A 23,154-nucleotide genomic window follows, 5' to 3' on the forward strand; every position below is an offset into this window, starting at 1 on the left:
GGTGTCCTAGAAAAAAACAACTATGATTTTTTTTTAATTGGGGCATATTTTCATCTAGATCTCTGTACCAGAATCCTAGCAGTTTGCTTTCATTGTAGGCACTTTTCTGTTGGAAGCTCATGATGAATAGTCCTACAGTTTCATGTGAAATACATTACTTACATTTCATGAAAATAGGCATTGTATCCAGAACTACGAAGCCTGTGACTTGCATGTGTTCTTTCAAATATGCTTATTAATTAGCAACAGATGATGAAAATTAGACCTTAAATATTAACATTTTTTAAACAAAGTAAGGACTTAAACACTTTTGTGTTTATTTCACAAAATGTTAAATGGCTTATTCAAAGATTTGCCTAGTGTGATGAGCATGGTTTCTTCCCATATGTATTAAAAAGCATACATTAAAACAGGTACAGTGTAAGCAACTGGATTGAAAAGTGTCAGTTTTCTAACAAGTTAAAATTTTTGCAGTTGCGATTTTAATATCAATTTAGTAATACATGATTTTGTCCAACTTCATTTAAAATTGTCAGCCCAGAAGGAAATTACTTGAGATTTTAGGATAAAGTCTGGATTTAACTGCATAAACAGTTATATTTCCTTTTTTGTGACAGCTAAAAGAAAAATGGGGACAAAAACTTTTCATTCTTGGAGTTCAGAGATTAAAGGACGTTTTACTGGAACCTTATGTAAACAGTTATGGATCCTTTCAGCAAGATAGTTATTTTGACTTTGCAGTATATTGCCACATCAGAACTTATATGTAATCCTTCTCCTTAACAGGTACATTAATAGGGAACAGCAACTCTAAAGTTCTTGGTACTGAAAAACTTTTCAAAGGACTTAAATATCAACTGTTGTTGAACACACAGTACAAACAGGTTTAAGCTACTTTATCAGTGGATAGTAGGCTGATGTTTTGCTTACGTTCTTGGTTGGAGTTGGGAAAGTACTGCAGAAGTTAATCTTTGAAAGAAAAAAAAAACACACCCCCCCCTCCCCCCCCCAAAAATCAAAACAAAACAAAAAGCTTGTAGCCTTGCAGCAGGATAAAAATGTTATTGAAACTGCAAATTTTTTAGCTATAGAATTGTTTGGGTTATGACTACTTTTGCACAGCATTGAATGTCTTATGACTATATTCCGAATGACTATATTCTGACTTTTAATGCAGCGAAGTACGTAATGCTTTCATATGATCAAAAGAATACAACTTGTTTGTGAATACTCATAAACTTATTTTTAGGTCCATTGATTTCCTGACCAGTCTTTAAGTTTAGACTCAAGGTCTTATGATTGTGCTATAATAAAGAAAAAAAAACATGACTCTCTTTAGTCCTTAGTTTTCTCTTTCAGATTGCTTCTTTCTTGAGAAGCTTCGGGCTGAGGAATCCAAAAATGGATTTGATATATTTGTTTTGAAGGTGGTCTCTGAAATTCCTTTATTTCATTTGATTGCCTTTGAAAACAAGGCAATCAGTAGTAGAATCAGCAAACAGATCCTAACCTACCTTGTAAGGCCACCCTCTTCTGGTTACGTGATGATTATAGCTTGTTTTTGAAATTGAAAATGTGTACTGTCACACATCCAGTGAGAAAGCTTGAAGCAAGTGGATACATTAATGCTAGGTTTGCTTTACATTCACTATGTGAAGTTACCATGGTGAACCTTTTCATAGCCAGATACTAGTTAGTCTGTGTAAAACTGTATCTGTAATGCAGATAAATGTTTTATATTAAAAAAAAAACAACCCACATGTTGCTGTTAAGGTTGAAAGTTGCGGCCACATAGACATTAAGAAATAAGGACAAGGCTGCTGAAGCTAATGTCTGCGTTTTTTGTCCCTAAGTCTGGAGCTAGCTGGTTCTCTAACTAATGTAAAGTTGTCTAGTACTATTCCTGGTTCCATGCATTTCTTTCCAAGTGGGTCCTTAGTTACTTCTATAGAATGTACGGTAGTTACATTGCACGCTCCTTTTTCAAGCTTGTACATTTGCCTCAACTTTCTGACACTTAATGTATCTTTTGAAAAATTTTAATAGAAACATTTTCTTAGCTTTGTGAGCTTTGGATATATTGTAGATTTGTTTGAAGCTATTAGCATAAGCAGTGACTGAAATGGTCATAGACAAAATGACTACAAAAAGATTAAGTTCAAGCAGCCTGTAAGAATTTGCCTGATTTCTACAATGGGAATTATAGGGGGTGTAATTTTGACCCTACTTGAAGTTAATGGAGAGTCTGCACTACAGTTGAATAATCAGGCTGTCTGGATCCAGTGATGTGTTGGTTGTTCCCTCCCACAACCTCAAGTCTCCTGGCCCTCTTCCCACATGTATTATGTTTTTATATAAATCAGGGAGAAAAATTGGGAACCCCCGTGGAGGTGATAGTAGTAATGTATTTCATAATGGTGATAATGTCTAGTTTTTGTGAATTTGGACACATAGAACCCCTGTTAATGACTGAATGTTTTAGTACAGTTTAATCCTTGTTTTGCATAGAATTTACTGTCAGTGTTATGGCATCAACCGATTCAGGTCAAAAGGGTTTCTTCCTGCAAATTGTCAATCAAGCAGAGGCTACTAAGTTGCGATCGGATTTTTCTGTGTGCTCCTGCTCCTTCAGAGAGCTGGTTGTTGACTCTGTCCTTTATTTTTAGCTTTGAGTGGACACTTTGTTACAGGCAATTCCTATGCTATGCCTCCTTATGTCTGTGTGTCTTAATGCTTTCCCTACCCCATCTTCTGAGGTGTGAGCTTTCACTGATCTGTGCAATGCGGTTCCTTACTTTCTAATGCTACTTCTACTTTCAGTGCAACCTGATAAACTCTGAAGCCCTAACAGCATTATCATATCAGTTACAACATTATTTCCTTTTTGTTAATCAGTGAAGCTGCATGGCCTGCCTAGATCTTTGTTGACAACTACTTGATTAGTTTTAGCCTGAATGTCATCCCAAAAAATTTGAGTCCCTGTGAAAAGAGCAGCATAGAAGATCAGATGCCATCAAGGACAGCTCAGCAGAATGCTCTGTACATGGATGTTCTGCCACATGAAGTGATTTTTTGGACTAATGTCTGAAAAGGCATACTGCTTGCTCATATGGACAATGCATTGTAATCTCCAGTGTTAACTAGAGATTTAAAAATGGTTATTTCTTATGTTGTGACCTTCATAAAGTCTGAAGAGACTTACAGTTTTGCTGGGATTATATGGGCTTGTATTTTTAGATCAGGTTTTGTAGTCATCTGAAATACAGAATGACTTAGGATAAGATTATAGATTCATTATTTTTGAATCAGTCAGTGTGTAGTCCTACTGAAATGTTTTTGAAATTTTTGAGAGGTTTCACCTTTGAATAGTATGTAAGAGCACATCCTGAAGAGCAAAGCTAGCATAATGCTCTAGTAGTCCCAAGCAGAAGCCAGTACTGAGTTTGCAGGATGTTTTTTAAGAAAAAATTTCTTAAAAAAAAAAAAAAAAGAAGCTGTAAATACTTTTTATGTAGCCTTTATATAACTTCAGGCATCGATAGGGTGGGTGATTTGTCAGATCTTTTCATTGATATGTTTATCTTTCAAGACAAGTACAGCATTCCTGAATGGATAACTGACTTGGATAGTAGGAATACAGAAACATTTTTAGTAAACATTTTACTCTTAATTTAATTACTTCTTGTCCTCTTTCTACCATTTGATCCTTTGTTACTCTTCTGGAAGCAGTGTAGAAGCCCTGTTGATTTTGATTTTTTTTTTTTTTTTTTAAAACCAGCTTGATAAAAACTAAGTGTTCATTTCCACTCCTCCAAATCTGCAGCAGCCTCTCCCAACTTTGCAGAAAGTCCATAGATTTTTGGCTTACCATGGAAGCATGCTGTGGTTGGAAATTGATCCTTTCAGCAAAGGGGAACATAAACCTGCAAAGGAACTTCAGAATACTTGGAGACTGATTTGACTTGAGCAGCTGTGATGTAGTTTCATCACTTATGAAAGAGGTTATATGTTTTAATAACAACTAGTTAACTTTGCTTTTTTGCTAGTTTTAGAAAGTTGTTCTAGCATACCATTGTTGTGATCGTTGGAATCTAAATTTCAGTTTTCAACTTTGAATGTTGCTTTGTAACGTAATTTTCATTTGTTGCTATGCATTTAAGTAGAGTAGTTCTCTTCCTGCTAAAGGTCTTTTTGTACATGCATTCAAAACAGTCCTCTTTCCTTAGTGTCCATGTGAAGGAGCTGAGCTCTTAGGTTTTCCATTATCATGAGTAGAAACATTTCTCTATAGCTGTTCCACTTAGAATTTACTTATTTAGAACATGGGAAGCAAAAGTTATGTGTATTGCTTCGAAAGAGTTTGTTCTTATAGTCTTCTGCTTGTCTAGCATGTGTGCTCTTTCTCTTCTAGACACACTTCTGGTATTATAGTTTTCTTTTTGTTGTTGCATTATATGTGATACATTGCAATGAATACACAGTGATCTTCCTCCCGTGTTTCCAACTAATTGCCTCAGTTTCTTAATGTGAAGGACAGGAGAGAACATCATCTACCTCAGGCTAGTAGAGGCTTAGTTCACTGACTTTTTAAACAGCGCTGATGACTTGTCTTGGAAGGCGTGACAGAAATGCACGGTGTTATTGTGTGTCGACTGAGTTCCATTATTTTTTCTGGCAGTAAGTGTCTAAGTTATTTCTAATAATCTTAGTAGCTTCATGACCTATTGCATTTTGTCCTGATGGCTTTTAATTGCTTCAGTCGATATCATTTGTGCTGAGTCCCAAATCTGTTCTCAGTGGATGATTTCCTAAAGTTCATTTAATCAGGGGGCTCTTATTTTTTCTGTAGTCACTAATAGAAGGGCCTGGCTTGAGGAACTCCACTGATAACATCCTTTTAGCTCTGTATGTCTTTCTAAAACCAATAACTGTTACCCTTTCCTTTGCAAGTTTACCTACTCTGCATTTCTCCTACAAATCACAGTCTGTTCCATTTGGACTAAGTTTTCAGTGCCATATCATGGCTGTGAAGTCTAGCTAGGTTGAATGAATTATATTTTCTTTGTATAAAAAAATCAGTTATTTTACTGAAGGAAGTCTGCTAAGTTTGTCTGGTACTCTCTACTCTTGATTGGTTTTCATTTCACTTGATATATTTTTTTTTTCTCCTGTGTCTTTTATTTTTCTTAAAAACTAGGTTTAAAGTCTTTCATGCTGTCTATTGATAACAGGTCAGAAAGGCTTATTATTGAAGCTCTCTGTAGGTGATACTACTCTGTTTTCATGCAACAAATTATTTTATGGATCTAAGACATGTTACTTTGTGTACTAGTTTCACAACTCTTTTCTCCCTGGTTTGGGGGAGAACAATTAGCTCTCTTCAAAACTGAGAGGAAAAGAATAACTTCCCTTTTTCATTCTCTTATTTCATCAAAATTTCTCCTGTCGTGATGTACCAATGTCCATCTGTTTCCTTGCTAGTGGAAATGTGGGCAAATAGTGTAATTCTTGGTGTTGAGACTACAAGTAATTTTAACTTAGTCCTTATTGTATAGCATCACGGGTTCCTCCCTGTTTGTGGCCAAAGAATCCTTGCTATTTGCTTTGCTACTAGCAGTATCTTAACATGTCACTCTTGGGAGTCCTTTGTTGGGACAGCTCTTAACTGACCAGTGCTTTTTTTGTTCATGTGAGCAGTCTCTTCCCTTCGCCATTGATACCCTTTCATTCAGCAGGGAAAGGTTCTAGATGGTATAAACAGTTTATCTTCTTTGGGATATGGTCTTCATATAGTTCTTTCATCTTTGATTTAAAAGGGATGGAGTGGAGAAAGCAACTTCCTTCTTGCTGAAGTCCTTTATCTAGCTTGCTGAAGTTACAGCTTCGCTGAAGTTACAGCTTCACTGGTTTACTACAACTTCCCCTTTTGCAACTTAACATTTAACTTCTCTTCCAAATGACCGACTCCTCTGTGTCAGTTTCATCATTGAAGAAATTCCATTGTAAAGTGTCATTTATTAATCACAAAATATTTTTGTTTAAAAAAATTTCTACTGGGTAGTGTGTCGTGGTAGGCTTTGCCCTTTAATTTGTAATAGTAATTATTACTTGGAAGCTTATCCCCAACAGTAATTTTTGTTCTCCTAATATTAAGGATCTTTATTTCCAAGTAATTGTGCATCAGACTCAAGGGGTTGTACTAAAAGGTCTTACTACTATCGTTTCCAAAACCACTTTTTAAACCAGATTCTGGCCACATTTAGAGTAAAACTATTTGCATTGTCCTAATCACTAAATAGTAGATCACTATTCTTCCAACTAACACTCTGATTCCCAGGGGTTTCTAGAAAATGGTCCATCCAAATAATTTCTTGCTGGGAAGGATTAAAAAACCTCATCGTCTTAATAGTCTGATTTTTCCCTTCTTATTTTTCCCCTCACTGTGGTTAGCAAGTAGTTCTTCCCACTACATGTCTTGTTTTCCTTGCAAAGCAGAAAGCCTTCAAATCTTAGGCTCTAGGAGAAGCCTGAAATTTTATTGGGACTTGCTTGATAGTTTCATGTTTCCTTTGCTGGAGGAAGGGCAAGGGAACAGAAATCTGTATGTAAGTACTCCTATTCCAGGTTTTTACTAAACATCTGCAAAGCTTATTCTTGGGCTGAAGTTCCTTTCCCTTTCCCAAACTGTCTCCCTTTAATACAGTGAGCTTTCTACATACAAAAAGCACATAAAGCTGTAACTTTGCCTTGGTTGTTGGATCTTGCTTAGCCTAAATTAATTCTGCATTCTTAGCTGTTGTGATGTTACTGTCAGTTGCTTGAAACTGTTTTTATTTTCCGTCTCTTTCTGTAGGATACTTCTGTTAAGAATTCATTTCCTCTGGAATAAGGGGCAAAGTAGAACATAAAGCTTGCATTAGTTTATGTTCCTCTTTGGCTAATCCAGAAACTCATTTGACTTGTATGGAAAGTACCTGTAGTAAGACAGACCTTTATCAAGTACCTGAAAGCACTGATAATAGGTGTAGCAGCCTCTACCAGCGGGAGTGTGTGCAGGAGTGTGGGTGTGGATGTGTTGTAAGACCATGGGCAAAAGATTTAGACTTCTTGCCTTTATCTCAGCCTGCAAGATAGTGAGAAAACAGTACCTACCTCACAGGTTTTTCGAGGCTTGGTTCATTAACTTTTTAAAATAATGCTGATGGCCTCTGGAAGGTGCTGCAGAAGTGCATAGTGTTACTGCCTGCAGGCAGAATGCCATTGGTTTTTTTTGGCAGTATCTAGGCCTGCCACAGTTAGGGAAAGAATTTTGTTTGGTGTCTCTTTAAAGAAAATGCAAAAGTGCTTTGCTGGGGAGAATAGAAAGGGGCTTTCTGAAGAGGTGCTGAAGACGTGAAAATTCAGAGTGGTGATTGGTCACCTCTGCTTGATTGACAGGTTGCAGGGAAAAACAAAAACCCATTTGTTCTGGCTTAACGGAACTGGAAAACAGAAAATGAGTATCAGGTAAAAATTCCTTTCTTAAAATCTTTGCAGTTCTCCTTTAAAAAGTGGAGTTTTTACACAAATCTACACCTCCCCCACTCCAATAAATTAGGAGTAGGAATTACAGAAACAGGCAGTTGCTAAGTTGTGTAACGTGGGTTGTCTATGTCAGTGCGTTTTCTAGTGGGCAGGTGTTCTGAAACACCGCAGCAGCCAATGCTACTGGGCTAGCTTAGCAAAAAGGCAGAGGACCGAAAGGGTGTAGTGACTAAAGCCCTGAACTGGACCCAGCTCTCTGGTTAGGCTTATTAGCAGGACATCCAAGGGGAAGCTTTTATTTTCACTTCCTATACTGTGCCTGCTTTGTGGATAAAGTCTGTCAGTTCCTACTGCTATCAATTTGGCATCTTTCATGAGCATTATTACAAAATTCACTGAAAAGTGAATAGCTAAAAAGTAAACTGTTTTAAAGTAACTTCCATCTAGCACTATACTGTCTTACAGATTTTGTAATAAATTTCAACATCAGCACCACAGTTTTGAGAATCATAATTGAAAATTATTTATTTCTGGTAACTTAATTATTTTGTATGTTGATGTATTTCAGATTGAAGGACAAGGACATGGTGCAGTTTTTGACTGCAAGTGCTCTCCTGATGGACAGCATTTTGCATGTACTGATTCTCACGGTCACCTTCTGATTTTTGGCTTTGGTTCCAGTAGCAAATATGACAAGGTACAGTGCAAGATGAAAATCAAAATGTTTGTCTGTGTTGAATGCATTTGTGCAAACTCTCCTTCAGAGCTTCATTCCAACAGGGTGTATCTTAACACAATTTTGAGCCATTAATATGAGATGTTCAGATTCCTGTTGTTGACATTGAGCTTTCTTTCACTGTCTTTTTAAACTATGGAAAATGCTATTAAGCTATTGTTTACATGGAAAGTTACAAATAATTTTTAAAAATTAAAAAAAAAAAATTACCCAGTCACTGTCTGCTCTCTTCAGTGACAAGGTTACAAGTGTCTGCTAATGGATCCACATGGATAATGTGAATAAACTTCAGTGGCATTGACAATAGTTAAACATTTTGCTTTAACTAAGACCAAAAAAAAAGGGGGGGGTTAAGTAATAGAACTAATTCCTGCTATCTGTATTTAAACATTTCATAGTGGGAGGGATAATTATTTACAATAAATCAAATGTACTACTATATGTTCTAGTGATACAATTTTATGTTTGCTAATGAAGTCCTGCTGTCATGGATGCCTTGGTGCTTACACAGCAATGTTCCACCGTTACTGTGTAATTAAAATATTACATCTTTATTCTAATGTCATAGTCTACATTGTGTATTCTAAGTGTGGGTGTCTTGCCACAGACCCTCATGACTGTAAAGGTGTGTAGTGTTATTTTTTTTTTTCTCTGTGGATGGACATGCCCTATGAACCATACAGGTTACCTAGTCTGGAATGGCCACAAGGTCCTAGTTCTACTTTTACCACACAGGGAAGAGACGAGAAGTGTCTCTCCTCCCTCTTTCTAAGACTTAAGCAGACGTATCTGCTCCAGGATTTTCATCTCTGCTTCTGGTAGCTGATACTTGAAGGTTGTTGGTGAAGTGCTGGCTTCTGGATCTTGCCTCCTACTTTGGGTCTTTGGACTCCAGCTGGCCTTGAAAGCATTTTGGCAAACAGCAACGCAGAGGGGTCTGAAGGAGGGAGAGCAAAAGGAATTTTAGTCTTTGTCTTGTAAGCCATGGCATTTATTTCTGTGATCTTCCAGCTCTTATTTTGATGCTAGTTACAGCAGCCTTTGCATATTGTTTGTGTTTTTTTTTTTTTTTCCTTGTGTCTCAACTATAATTTGAAGTACTTGGTACTTGGCTGCTGTTTCTGTCCCTCAGCTATTACTAGCTGTGCATTACCCCTTCCATTCCAAAGAAAACAAACAAGAGCAGAGACACCACAAGCGAGAAGCTGGATTATCAGATCATTTTCCAGGTCTTTGTCTTTCAGAGTTTTTACTCTTCCAAGCTTTAATTCATGTTGTAATAGAAACGTTTTTCTCACCATGTCCGTGGATTGTTCAGGTTTATTTTTCTCTCCAGTCATTTTGGAAGTGTATAGTCCTCTGCTACTCAGGAATGTTGGAAATTAAATTGAAACTGAGAGCCTTTTTGTCTGTGCTGTGATGGACCAGGAGGTTCCTTTACACTGACATTTGAGAATTTACCTTGTGAAGGATTAGATCTGTTTGAAGAATGAAAACAATTGCGTTTCACTTCTTGGGTTCTACAGACCCTTTGTTCTCTTGGGGTTTTCTCTGCAGCCTCTAAGAAAAATTATGTTTAAAATTTTTCACTCACTGGATGATTTAAAATGATGCTCTCCAGCTCTTACTGTGCCAGTGGTAATCTTGGCATTCTTGACCATAGAAGAAATGGAAGCAAATAGGACACATTTGTTACCTCTTTAATCTCAGTCTTCAACTCTCAGAAAACTCAGCTTGGAAGTTTCTGATCTCTTTCTTGTCTGTTTCCATCTCCTCTTTCATTTTTGTCTGACTTGCTTTATGGAAAAATGTAACTACAAATAGGTAGGTGCTGGAGATTAGGTGTTCTTTATTTCTGTCCTCCTACCTTCAGATACTTGGGATTTTTTCAGACACCTTGTGAGAATATGCTCCGGTAGGACCTGTGTGTTTTTGACTTTAAAGTGGTTTCCATCTGTCTTGGGGAATGATTTTTACAGAAGAAAGGACTGTTGTAACCTGTGCTGTATTCCTGCCTCTGTGAGCTGTGCTCAGGACAGTGATTATAGCTGAGAGAGTGTTAGCTCTGCTGAGAGAGCAAGCTCTTGGTTTTCCACATGTGTGTGTTTTCATGTTATATTCAGATAATATCTGTGTTTCCCAGTTGACTGGAACCACTGTCCAGGCTTTTTTTTTCCCCCTGTGTGATCTTGGCCATTATGAAAGTGTCTTTTTTTTTGATGTTCCATGTTTTTGTGAAGTAGTTCTTTAGTGGGGAAAAGAAATAATACATTTGCTTCTTGTTTGGTGCTCCTTTGTTATTTGACCCAATTAAGGGAACCTTGAGCCAATCTCAGCTGAGATTGCTGAATGTGTACAGATCATCAGAGATAAGCTGAGCTCACTGTCAACAGGGCATGTGCACTTCAGAAGTTCTGGCTTAGGTGGATATTTGTCCAGGAATGCCTAACTGTCCTAAAGCATAACGTACCTTTTTGTAGATTGTACATCTTAGGTTGGACTAGATCTCTGAGCTTTCTAAGGCGTTAGTTCCTCTAGACTGCCCAAACCACAGTTCTTTGTTGCAAGTTGACAGCTCTTGTGTGGTGGCTTGGTGTAGTAGGGGGGAAAATCACTTTGCATTTGTGTAGGTGTGCCCATTTGGAGAAACTGAGCATTCTGAATGTGTAGTGTAGTTACTGAAGGAGAGTCTTTTTGTAGAGCTCAGACCTTGTGGAAAGCTTTCGCACTAAAACCCAAGCTGGCTTTGTAAAGTCATATGTACAGAGGACTCATATGTCCAAATGGTGGTGTAGTATCTTCTTTTTGTCATGAATTTGATCTGTAATAGTATATCAGGAAACAGGTCTGATCGTTAGTACTTTTAACTGGTTATCTGCTGAACATAACCATTTAAGATTCTCTAAAATGTCTAATTCTTCTGATTTTTCTCAGGACTTGGAATAGCCTGAAGGATAAGATTATTGCCCCCAGGTTCCAGTAGGGACATTCCAGTGTTCTACCTGAGTTGATCTGAGCCTGGGTTCTCCATGAAATACTATTCTTATCTCATGGAGTAGAAGATTGTTGTTTATTCTCTCTGCCATGCTTGGTTGCGGTACAGAGTACACAGAAGAGTAATTACGAAGAAGTCCCTCATGATCTTGCACCACAGGCTGTTCTGGTAGAGGCCACTGAATGTAACGAAGGATTTTCAGATCTTCCTTTTGCTTACAAAACCTGGGATGCAGACAACATTGTACAGCCAAATCACAGCACATTACAACTTATAGTCTGTATGATCATGCCATTGGAAACTCTTCTTTCTCAGTGTGGGAAGTACTTAATAGGAAAATTTATACTAGGTGAAAGTACTGGATACTCTACTACTATGATTCTGGGGAAAATCATAAGTGCTTCTAGAGGACCTGTATCTTTATCATATTGAGCTATTTGAGCTGAAGGAACAAAGTTGTTAAGCAGGCCTTGATTCTCTCAGTCAGACACATGAAAGTACTTGTATCTTTCTCATTCATGTTAAGTTAACAGAGAATCTGACAACAAGCCTTCATCTCAGTCAGGGCTTCTTGTCACCTTGTCCATACGTGCTTTGTAAGGGTAACCTTTTGAATCCCTGAAGTAAATTCTATGCTATTGTATCTTTCCATGCATCTTTCCAATTTTCTTCCTGTTGTTACTTTCCTGTATTTTTGGGGGGTCCAGATCCATTATTCCTATATTTTACTTTTTTTTTAATCCACCTCATGTGGATGTAGGTAGTCACTTTCTGATGTAATTGACAGATGTTTGTTGTCATCTTTCCTTCCTGGTCTTCTCACATCCAGGACAGGAGAACTTTGTCACTGAGAGACCAGACCTCTGAGTAGATGCTATAACCTCTGCATTACTGATTTCTACATAGCAAGTTACTGGAAACTGTGTTACGGATTGGTCATGATAGAGCATGTTTTTCAGAAATCAGAGTATGTTCTACAACAACTCAGACCTTCCTCTGTCTGTGCTCAAATACCTGTCTTTAACACCTAAGACAAGATTTTTTGGAGATCTCTATGCCTTAAGTCAATCGTTTAATAATTTTTATGCTGCACTGGAAGTCTAATTTGCGTTAATGTTGACTTTATGATTTTATTTTTACTTGTTCAAAGTTAAACTGAGTACATGAGCTGCCAAGGGGTTTGCTTGCCAGTAGGTAGTGTTGGGATGTGTAGTATATGCATCAGCTTGTCTTTTGTTCTCTTTCTCTTTTCTCCTTGAGGTTCAATATCTTTCTGATTACACGATATTGAGATGCATGTGCCAGTGAGGGACAGAGCATACTATTTGGACAAAAGAATTCCTTAGTCTTGAGTGTCTGTGGAAAGTCATCTAGAATAAATTATGAGCAGGTGGACTGAAATAAAAAAGAAAACTTTGAGCTTGAAGAATTCAGCTTTAGATCAGTTTTATTTTATCTACTGGAACTTTTTCACATATCTAGCACCATATTCCTGCACCATAGCTTGTAAGTCTCTGTCAGTTTTCAGAATATATATTCATATATATTTTATCTACTGGAACTTTTTCACGTATCTAGCATCATATTCCTACACCACAGCTTGTAAGTCTGTGACACAGTTATCAGAATATATATTCATATATTCAGACTATAGAAGAAAATTTGTAAGCTATTTAATATGTCTATGCTGTGTTCTGTCAATGTCTTCAAGTAGTTAAATATTGCCTCATTCCCCTGTTCTTTAAATGCTCCCCATCAAATGTGGATTATTCTCCTTGCACTATAATATAGAAAAGGAATACTGAGGAAAAAAAAAAAACATGGAGTCATTAAATTTTCCCCTTTAAACTGAGATAAACAGATCAGCTTATGACCTTGTTTTTGCAGAAGTGACCACAAGTAACATTGTTAAAAATACTTTTGGCAGATATCTTCTGTGTGCTTTTTTTTAATAGGTTCTTTAAAAAAATTACAAAATGACTTTGTTTACAGATAGCAGATCAGATGTTCTTTCATAGTGATTATCGGCCCCTTATCCGTGATGCCAACAACTTTGTCCTGGATGAACAGACACAGCAGGCTCCACACCTTATGCCTCCCCCCTTTTTGGTTGATGTGGATGGCAACCCTCATCCTGCGAGGTATCAAAGACTAGTTCCTGGTCGTGAGAACTGCAGGGAGGAACAGCTTATTCCTCAGATGGGAGTGACATCTTCAGGTATGGAAAATTTCACTTCAGTACACAGTAGCCTATATAGTTACCTCCAAGTGTTCTACACTTTCCCTTTCACTTCGTCCTCCTTCATTTCTGGGTGTAGTAGTCCACGTAGTGTGGAAGAATTGCAATGTCCTTGGCACTGATTGCTTGTGACAATTTCACGTACAGTATTGTCATTGATCAAGTCAGTAATAGTTGATGTTACAGTGCCAGTTAGCTTGGAGCTCATTTCATTATTGGAACAGTGTATGATGCTGAGAGAGCTTTCGATTGATCTCTTTGGGGTAAGATTTCCTACTTCAGAAAACCTAGGAAATAGACTGATCTTCCACAGATCAGTTGGAACAGGTAACACCTATAAGAAGAGAAAAATGAGAGGACACCTGAAACATGCAAAATCCTCTTCTTTAGATGAAGGCAGTCGTTCAACTTAAGCTTTGATGGTTTGGTTAGAGAACTGAAGAGTTGATGAGGAACTAGGAAGTTCCTTGAAAGTTGTATTCTTCATGTGCACAACATGGGAGGAATGTATATATTTTGGGCCAGTGACTGTCTGTTGGAAAATGCCTAACTGTGGTCCACATGGGTGGGGATGTAAAAATGATCTCTGCTTGTTACGTGTCACTAGTTTGATATTAGTATGAATGAGCAAACAATAACTGGTGAAAGTAGCTTTAAATATTTTCAAGATAAGCATTGTTAAGTATTTGGATATTCTTGAAAATACAGGAAAACTGACTGCAGCTGTAAATAATGGCTTGTATGTACACCATACTTAAGCATGTGGTGTGTCAGACATTCCAGGAATGTTAACTGACAATGTTGTTACCAAAAGATCTCTTTATCCTCTTTTGCAGACCGGAGGGTCACAAGCTACTGAATACTTAAATAATTTTTAAGGAGCTTTTCCCTATTTCCTCAAAAAATATAGGAAGAAATGCTACCTGAGAAACAGCTGTAAGAAGGAAAAAATCCGTTCTGCTGAACGTATGCCTTGTTTTGTCTATAACTTTTTAGCTAGTGGGCTTTGAAGCTAAATTTAATTTCCAAGGAAGGATGCGATTTTACCTCGTTCTTACAGTTACAGCACGGAGCTGTGACATTCTGAAATTCTCCAAATTTGAAAATGTTCTGGGCACATTCTCCAATAGAATATCTTGATACAAGTCAGACTCTGCACACAGACCTAAAAATATTAAATTTAATGGTGTGGCTGCATGACACATGAATGCCTATAGGAAGATGATGTCCATAGCATTTTGCCTAATAACAGGAAGCCATCAACCAGGCTGACAGAGAGCCAGAGAGATTTTGGAGAGACAGAAGACGTTTTTCTACCTTGTTACAATTTAGCAACAATATATGCAGTCTTATGCAGAGCTCAACTAAATTCGTGTATTTTATATGTTCCCTTCCACTAAGGAAGCTCCTTGCTTTCTGAATCTTTATTGAGGGATTTGATGGATATCCCTCAGAGCACTGACAATTTATTTCTTGTCAAGTTTTCTGTAGGGGCTTATAAGAGTAGGGCGGATTCAGATAGTCGTGCTTGATTTACTGCTTAGATGTACGTGAAGCTCCTTTAAATGAAATGTTTTGAAAAAATCAAATATATACCAGTATCTTTATTATTTCATTTTTTAAAAAAACTTGCTGTTACTCGCGAAGGCAAAATTTCACAAGCTAGATTCATAAAAACTATTCATTTTGTTTAGGTAGCAGTTTCATTATTTAAGATTATTCTTGGGTTATTAGTAGTATTTCCCATTCTTTTCGGTAGACAGTATGAGATCATCAAATAAATCTGACTGTCTCGCTACATGACTCAGAAGACATCCAGCTGTGGTTGTACCAGAGCTCATTCCATGATTCTAAGCTTCTGCTGCTTTAGGGAAGTTGACTTCAGCTGCAATAGCATTGAAACCCTGAGAAAGAACATATTTATGTTTTTTTCTGCATACCATCATCTATTAAGAGATGGCTGCTTCTGTCTAGCTGCATAATCAAAGCTCTTCATTTCCTAGCACAATTACTGTAATAGCTTGTATTTGATCTTGCAAAGTGCTGTTTATACTATGATATCTCTTTGGAATCATGCTGGAAAAATAACTTCTGTAGCTTGTTTCTGTGAACATTGTCATCCCTCATTACAAATTTTTGCAAGTTCTACTTCTCTTGACCAGAGCTTCCCAGCACTCCACTCCACCATCTAACTATTCCATATGGAGATATCTGACATACTGTAACCCTTGCATTTGTCTCCCTACCTCTGATTTTTTTGTGACCATTGCAAATATGAAAAGAGGGTTTGTGTTGTTTATGCTTACAAGCTGTATTTTTTTGCTTGCTGCACAGAAACAGTATTATCACCTTGTAATCACTTCTGTGAGAAATATTTCCTCTTTTATTCAACAGACTGACCCAAAAGGAGGTTTCCCAGCTGTCTTACATACCAAAGAAAATCAGCATTAGTTGACCTGTGTCATCATGATGCCTATGTGGAGATCAATCAAGCATTTTTACTGCTTGCTTTTTCTCCAGTATAGGTAATTGTTTTCTAATTCAGTTAGATCTTCTTGATGTAGTTCTTTCATTGAAACTTATACTGCAGTGGTTTATAATGCATTTGGGGCGGGCTAAGGACTCATTTTAACAATTTACATTGACTAAGCTGACAACAGTTGTATTAAGCTTCTCCAACTTGCTAGCACTTGATCAAATTTAAACTTTGATTAGGAGTGGCATGTGATCATCTTGACCCTGCTCCAGAAAATACAATGCTCTCAATATTAAGATAAAAGTTGTCCTGTTTAAAAAATGGCTGTTACAAAAATATGCATTAGCCCATGTGATTAGATACTGTACTTGTAAGTTTGAAAGTTAAAACTTAGATGAGCTGTTTGTAATATTTGGTTCTTCAAATCAACATTTGTGTGTTGTTCTGTTTATTTTACTTCACAGGATTGAATCAAGTTCTTAGTCAACAAGCAAATCAAGAAATTAGTCCGTTGGATAGCATGATTCAAAGACTTCAGCAAGAGCAGGACCAGAGACGTTCTGTGGAGGCAGGAACCAGTACTACCAGCCGGATAAGCCGAGGTAGATTACTGGGGAATGGGTGTTGTAGCCTTTCTATTGGAACAGATGAGAGTTGGAAAATGTAGATTACTGGGGAATGGGTGTTGTAGCCTTTCTATTGGAACAGATGAGAGTTGGAAAATGTAAATCACTTTGTTGTGCATGATTTCTGCATTTTGTTGAACTACTGGAAAGGAGGAGCCATAGTAAATAATACAGCTTTCCCATCTTCTTTTACCTTTCTGCAAAATCTCAGGATTCTTAACATTACAAATTTATCTTTGTTGAAGTTATTGTCTGCTCACTCAGGGAACTTGGAGTAACTGTGTTCTCTTAGAAGTAACTACCCTACTGTTTAATCTGGAATTGGCCATCTACTTGATTGAAATCTGAATTGTCTCAGATAAGGAAATAGGAGGGAGAAAAGAGGAAGGAGCTGCTTGTTTCTCAGTACCGCTGTTCCATGTTTCAGTGTCTTGCACTAGATTACATGGTAGTTTTCAACACTTAGAAGATCATGGTAGGCAATCCACCTGAGTAAGCAAGAGTAGCTTCTGTGTGGAAAAATGTTGAAATTTTGCTACAGTGTAGGTGTTTGAAGGATCTTGCATGTGTGTGTAGTTTTGTTATGTGTTGTGTTTTTTTTTTTTCCTTTCACCATTTCAGTTTCTTGTCTGTAAATTTTACAGCTTGGACTCCTAATAATTTCTGGCGTTGTGGCTTCATTTTTTTGAAGGCTGTTTAAGGAATACACTGATTCAGTGAGAGAGCTCATGGTTTTATAATACAGATCTAGAGTGCAATAGCAAGTCAACTTCAAATAAATGTTTTCAGAAGCATTTTCAAAGAAAAAGCAAACCAATGAAACATTTGCTTCACCTCAGATTGCAGAGACATCTGCTCCTTTTCAATGTGAAGTTTTAATCAGAGTACTGCAGCCCAGTAGCTGTTGAAGTGTGTGTGTTGTGGTGACTACAGAAATTGCTGAAATAGTTATATTCAGTTAATATTTGATTTCTTTTGAAGTAACAGAATAAGTAAAATTATTATTTCTCCTTTCATTTTGAGTTTTTCTTTTTAAATGCTTCCCTTAGAATTTCGGATCAAGTACAGCTGTCACTTTTTGACTTTTTAGGATCTGTAAGTTCTACCTCAGAAGTACATTCACCACCAAATATAGGATTAAGACGTAGTGGACAAATTGAAGGTGTACGTCAGATGCATAGCAATGCACCAAGAAGTGAAATAGCCACTGAGCGGGACCTTGTGGCTTGGAGTCGAAGGGTTGTAGTGCCTGAACTGTCTTCTGGTGTGGCCAGGTAAACATAGACCAAGTTTGCAGTGAATTTTAGTTTGGTGAACTTAGTTAAAGTAAGCGGTTTTTGAATTCATGTTGTCATAGAACTTTTTGTGTGGTATTCGTCTGTTCTGTGGTCTCATATGTAAAGAGAAGAACTAATGTTCAAAGAATGTTTTAAATGTTGAACACTTATTCCTTGATTTGGAATAGATTCTCTCAGTTGTAGTATTATACTTCAAAGTTAACATCTCAATTTTCATTTTTCAGTAGGCAGGAGGAATGGAGAACAGCAAAGGGAGAAGAAGAAGTAAGGGTGTATCGATCGGAAGAGAAAAGAAAACACGTAATAAGTCACATTCAAAGAGAAAACAAAATACCTACTTTCCCTAAGGTAAATAGTCAGTTGTACCTTATCGCAGTAAGAAACATGAAATTTAAGTCAGCGTGTTAGGCCACATAAATTTACATTCCTCTTCTGAGTTTTAAATTTAAAATGCAGGGGTACAGGAATTTGTTTACCTCCACCAGAATGAGGAAGCTTGCCTCTACTGATGTTTCACCGGTTATGAATAAACAACTGGGATTGCTCTTAGAACCCCCTAAGTGAGAAGCCCTGCGAATCTGGTATTAGGGACATAATTTGCTGTAGGGATTCTGTTACTATTAATCAATACATCCTGCTACTATTGTCTGCTGTTTGACATACTGTTCTGTGGAAAGGTTCAATTAAAATTCACGTCATAGTTCTTAACCTTAATACATTTAAATACCTCTCCAAATACAGAACTGGGTATTTTCTCTCATGGTACCCTAATAATAATATTGTGGTTTTGTATGAGATATTTCTAAGTCCTGCTTTTTGCTAAAGCTAGAGTGCATTTTTCAGAAAAGAGGAAAACAGGATAGATGAAATAGAAGGGAATGGGTTGTATTAAAAATGAAATTGTCATAACTAACTTGATGTTTTCATATAACTTGCAAAAAAATTTAATCTTATGCCTTTATGCTGATGAGAAAATGTGAAGGATGTATATTCTGTATTTACAAAAATCATTTTATGTCTTGTTTGTTAGAAATCAGTTTTATCTATGCACGTCACATGCTCATCTGTGCTTTTCTAGCTAATAACCAACTATAGTTTGTAATAAAGGAAGTAAATTTTAAGCAAATATAAAGGAGAACCCATGCTTTGGGTTTTGTAGCATGCTTATTCCAGATGGACCGTTTCACCCTTAGTCAAAAGCTTAGTAAAATACATGCCTTCAAGAACGTCTGCAAATTGTCCATTGAAAAGTAAAAATCACTTATGGGGGTTCAAGGTGGAAAAATGAAGTATTCAGAACAAGTATACTGAAGACTGTGCAGCTCTTAACTTTATCAGAGTACCATACTTAATGCCTGTGCCGTTTATTCACTTTTTTGGGGAGGAAGGGACTGAGATTGAAAGCAATCTGAAAATAAAATAATTTCAGATGCTTAGTAGTGCTTCTGTATTTTTTTAATAATGATGAATTCATTTTATATGTTGTAGAAAGAAAGAGTAAATTTGAGATGGACAAGTTTCTACTTGATACTAAATTTGACTGTTCAGTTTTGCTTGTTTTTTCATACTCAACCAAAGTAAAGCTTTCAAAAGAAGTGAGATGAACACTCCCCCACCCCCAAACAGTCCTCTAATCATTTTCAGATTATTAAATTTCCTAAATTTTTCTTCAGTTCCTTTCTTGTATTAAAATTGTGTGCATTGCTGTCTTAAGAAATGGTACGTTAATTTCAATGCTGCAGTCACCAACATTAAGTATGTTTGCTCAAGATAAAGCAAACATTTTTTCAGTGTATCTCCAGTTTTTGTGCATAGAGGGAAGTAGCTCTTTGCCACTTAGGTTTTGGAGGTGTCCATGGCAGGGCCAGTAATGAAATACCAGGACGTCAGAAATCTTGGTAACTCCTATTTTTCTCTTGGGAAAAATAGAAAATGGGCCTCACAAATTCAGATTTTAACAAAGTAATTTCTTGTCTTGAGGGGATGTTTTTTGGTGCTGAATGACAGAATTCCTTTTAGTTTAATCAAACGATTGCACTGCTTAAACGTTTCCTTTCCGCCCCCCCCCCCCCCCCCCTTCAGCTATAGATCCTTCCTGATAATGTGAATTCCTACCAACTTACCCTTAAGTTTCTACCTGGGTTACAGTTTTCCTAAAATATCACTAGGACATAAAAGTAGCAGAGTAGGCTAGTTGGTCCATGTTTCAGTGATTACTTTTATTACATCTTTGAAACAAAGAAAATTAATACGGATATATTGAAAATCTTTTCTCAGAGGAGAAATTTTTTAGTCCCCAAACTTTAAAGGTAGCACTGGATCCTTTTGAGTCCCATATTTTTGTTGTGGAGATTTATGCCCTTAAAATCCCTCAGAGAATCACAGAATCAATCAGGTTGGAAGAGACCTCAGGGATCATCGAGTCCAATCACTGCCCTGACACCACCATGTCAACTAGACCATGGCACTAAGTGCCACATCCAGTCTTTTCTTAAACACATCCAGAGATGGTGACTCCACCACCTCCCTGGGCAGCCTGTTCCAATGTCTAATGACCCTTTCTGTAAAGAAATTCTTCCTGATGTCCAACCTGAACCTCCCCTGGCGAAGCTGGAGGCTGTGTCCTCTTGTCCTATCGCTAGTTGCCCGGGAGAAGAGGCCGACTCCCACTCCGCTACAACCTCCCTTCAGGTAGTTGTAGACTGCAATAAGGTCACCTCTGAGCCTCCTCTTCTCCAGGCTAAACAACCCCAGCTCCCTCAGCTGTTCCTCATGGGTCATACCCTCCAGACCCTTCACCAGCTTGGTCGCCCTCCTCTGGACTCACTCCAACACCTCAACATCTTTCTTGAAGTGCGGGGCCCAGAGCTGGACACAGTATTCAAGGTGTGGCCTCACCAGTGCCAAGTACAGAGGGACGATCACTTCCCTAGACCGGCTGGCTACACTATTCCTAATAGAGGCCAGGATGCCATTGGCCTTCTTGGCCACCTGGGCACACTGCTGGCTCATGTTTAGCCGGCTGTCGATCAGCACCCCCAGGTCTCTTTCTGCTGGGCCGCTTTCTAACCACTCTTCCCCCAGCCTGTAGAGCTGCATGTGGTTGTTGTGGCTGAAGTGTAAGACCCGGCACTTGTTCTTGTTGAACCTCATGCCATTGGTCTTGGCCCATCTATCTAACCTGTCCAGATCCCTCTGTAGGGCCTTCCTACCCTCCAGCAGATCGACACTCCCACCCAGCTTGGTGTCATCTGCAAATTTACTGAGGGTGCTAGCCTAGGAGGACCTTTCTTTGGTTTCATACATTTACCCAGAGAAGAATGTGCCCTTTATTTATCTCAGTCCCTGGAGGGTCTGTGATCTGGATTCTGATGCCCAGAAGGAAGAGAGAACTTGGTAAATCCTTTAGTCACTTCCCACCTTCATCCTGAGGAAATACAGCAAAAAGCAAGACAGTCGTGGTCTCTACACTTGAGTATGTCAGTAAATTTTCCATATAGAAATTACAACTGAATTCAGTTAACACTTTCAGATCTTTTAAATAAATCCTTCTTAAATCCTACAGGTTATTTTTTTTATGGCATCTTGGACAAAAAGCTCATATTCTTCCATAGTTTATTCTTCATTAAATGTGTCTCTTTTTGGAGGACTCGGGTTGTTGAGAAGTACATTAATTCAAATCCCTTGAGATAAATCTGAGTGGGATTCAGAAATGAGTAGGTATCAAATGGGCTTTAAATAAACAAATTTGCAAGAAGAAAAGGGTGCCTGATCCCAAGTGATTGAGTCTCCTAATTAAATTAACTGCTCAGATTTTAGTGATTTTCATTGTTGCTTATGGTTAGCATGAGCAACACTTCTGCTCACTTTTGCTTTTGTCTGAACAGTAGGAATGGTGGATGGGAATTGTCATCTTCTGTAGTGCCCATAATAAAATCAAATAAATGCCTGGGAAGAGAAGCAATACTGACCGCACCCCAAAAACTGTTGCATGATACTTTTAGGGGTTTTTTTTAAGTAGAAATTAGTAACTTGATTATAGCAGCTCCTCTGTTCTGTTCTTTACTGTGACTGTGTGGCTTTAAATACAAACTGTGTTAGGTTGAAGATAGAACGGGAAAGTACTGTGTAAATCTTCCTTTTCCTTGAGTGCATGCAGTAGTTTTTAATACTGGTACCTTGTAATTTATATTACAGTAGTGTTGAGAGACTACAGTCCTTTTGTGTTGCATAGTGAATTCTTAAGGATTTAATGAGAGATTTATGATCCAGAGGACATGGGGAACACTTCAAACAAAATACAGGGGAAAATACCTTCTAGTAATCTATAGACCTAAGAACTACAGTGTCAAGAATTCTAGACAGTGTGTCATTCTACAGTACTGCCAGCTGGTCTGGGAACAGAGTAAACAGGGCTTGTATTAAAACATTGTCCTCATATGCAAATTCAGTTGTATTTGTGCCAGTAGGAAACACTAATTTTTATATCGACTTCTGAAATTATCAGTTCTGTTCATATAATAAGGATAAAATAATACTTTCTTCTGTTCCCTTCTAAATGAAAGGAGTCAAAAAGTAAAATGAAAAGAAGGGCAGGAACTAATGTTAGCATTTTGGATTACAAGCTAAAGTGTAGGTCAGTAAGGAAGAACTCTGATTACAGAGCAGCTGTAATTACTTTTTGAGGAGATTCCAAAGTTCTATTGCTAATTTTTATCCCAGGGTCATTATAGAGTGTGCTAAAAGTAGTACAGAATTATAGTTCAGTCTTTCTTCTTTAACAATATCTGCAGCTTAGATACAAGTCACATAAGCATTCTGATATTTAAAGTTAGAAACACCACATTTGTTTGACACAGGTCATAGGTATGTGATTGCTTGAGGGACTAATGGAGTTGTGTGGGAGAACCTAAAAGCTTGGGTATTTTGACCTGAATAGTATTTAATGTCACTGATCTGCATGTCAAATGAAGAACTCAGTTTGACTTTTAAAGTCATTGGTGAGAAATAGAGTTTTCTCCAATTATTATTAAACAAAACCACTTTTTAAAAAAAACCAAAACCTTAGTGAGAGAGTGTAGAGTGTGGCATTGGAATTTTTGCATTTTCAAAGTGGAACTGTATTTCAAGTTGTTTTGGGGGGTTTTTTGGGTTGTTGTTTTTTTTTTCTTTTTCTTTTTTTTTTTTTTTTTTTGGAATATGCCAAAGATCAGAAGTGAGATAAATAACATGCTTAGGTAAATGGTCCCAGTCCAAGCAA

General features: G+C 37.5%; 1 protein-coding gene across 2 annotated transcripts in view; it reads left to right on the forward strand.

The window, feature by feature from the left end:
* PHIP (pleckstrin homology domain interacting protein) overlaps positions 1 to 23,154 on the forward strand; it is a 120,740-nt gene that overhangs the window by 54,568 nt on the left and 43,018 nt on the right. For both annotated transcript variants that reach the window (XM_068424791.1, XM_068424864.1), the window contains exons 16-20: positions 8,093 to 8,221; positions 13,248 to 13,473; positions 16,435 to 16,572; positions 17,687 to 17,870; positions 18,119 to 18,242. In XM_068424791.1, coding sequence (XP_068280892.1) covers positions 8,093 to 8,221; positions 13,248 to 13,473; positions 16,435 to 16,572; positions 17,687 to 17,870; positions 18,119 to 18,242 — 801 coding nt within the window. The remainder of the gene's footprint in view (positions 1 to 8,092; positions 8,222 to 13,247; positions 13,474 to 16,434; positions 16,573 to 17,686; positions 17,871 to 18,118; positions 18,243 to 23,154) is intronic.

The sequence above is a fragment of the Nyctibius grandis genome, chromosome 1, assembly GCF_013368605.1.
Source record: "Nyctibius grandis isolate bNycGra1 chromosome 1, bNycGra1.pri, whole genome shotgun sequence".
Classification (NCBI taxonomy): domain Eukaryota; kingdom Metazoa; phylum Chordata; class Aves; order Nyctibiiformes; family Nyctibiidae; genus Nyctibius; species Nyctibius grandis.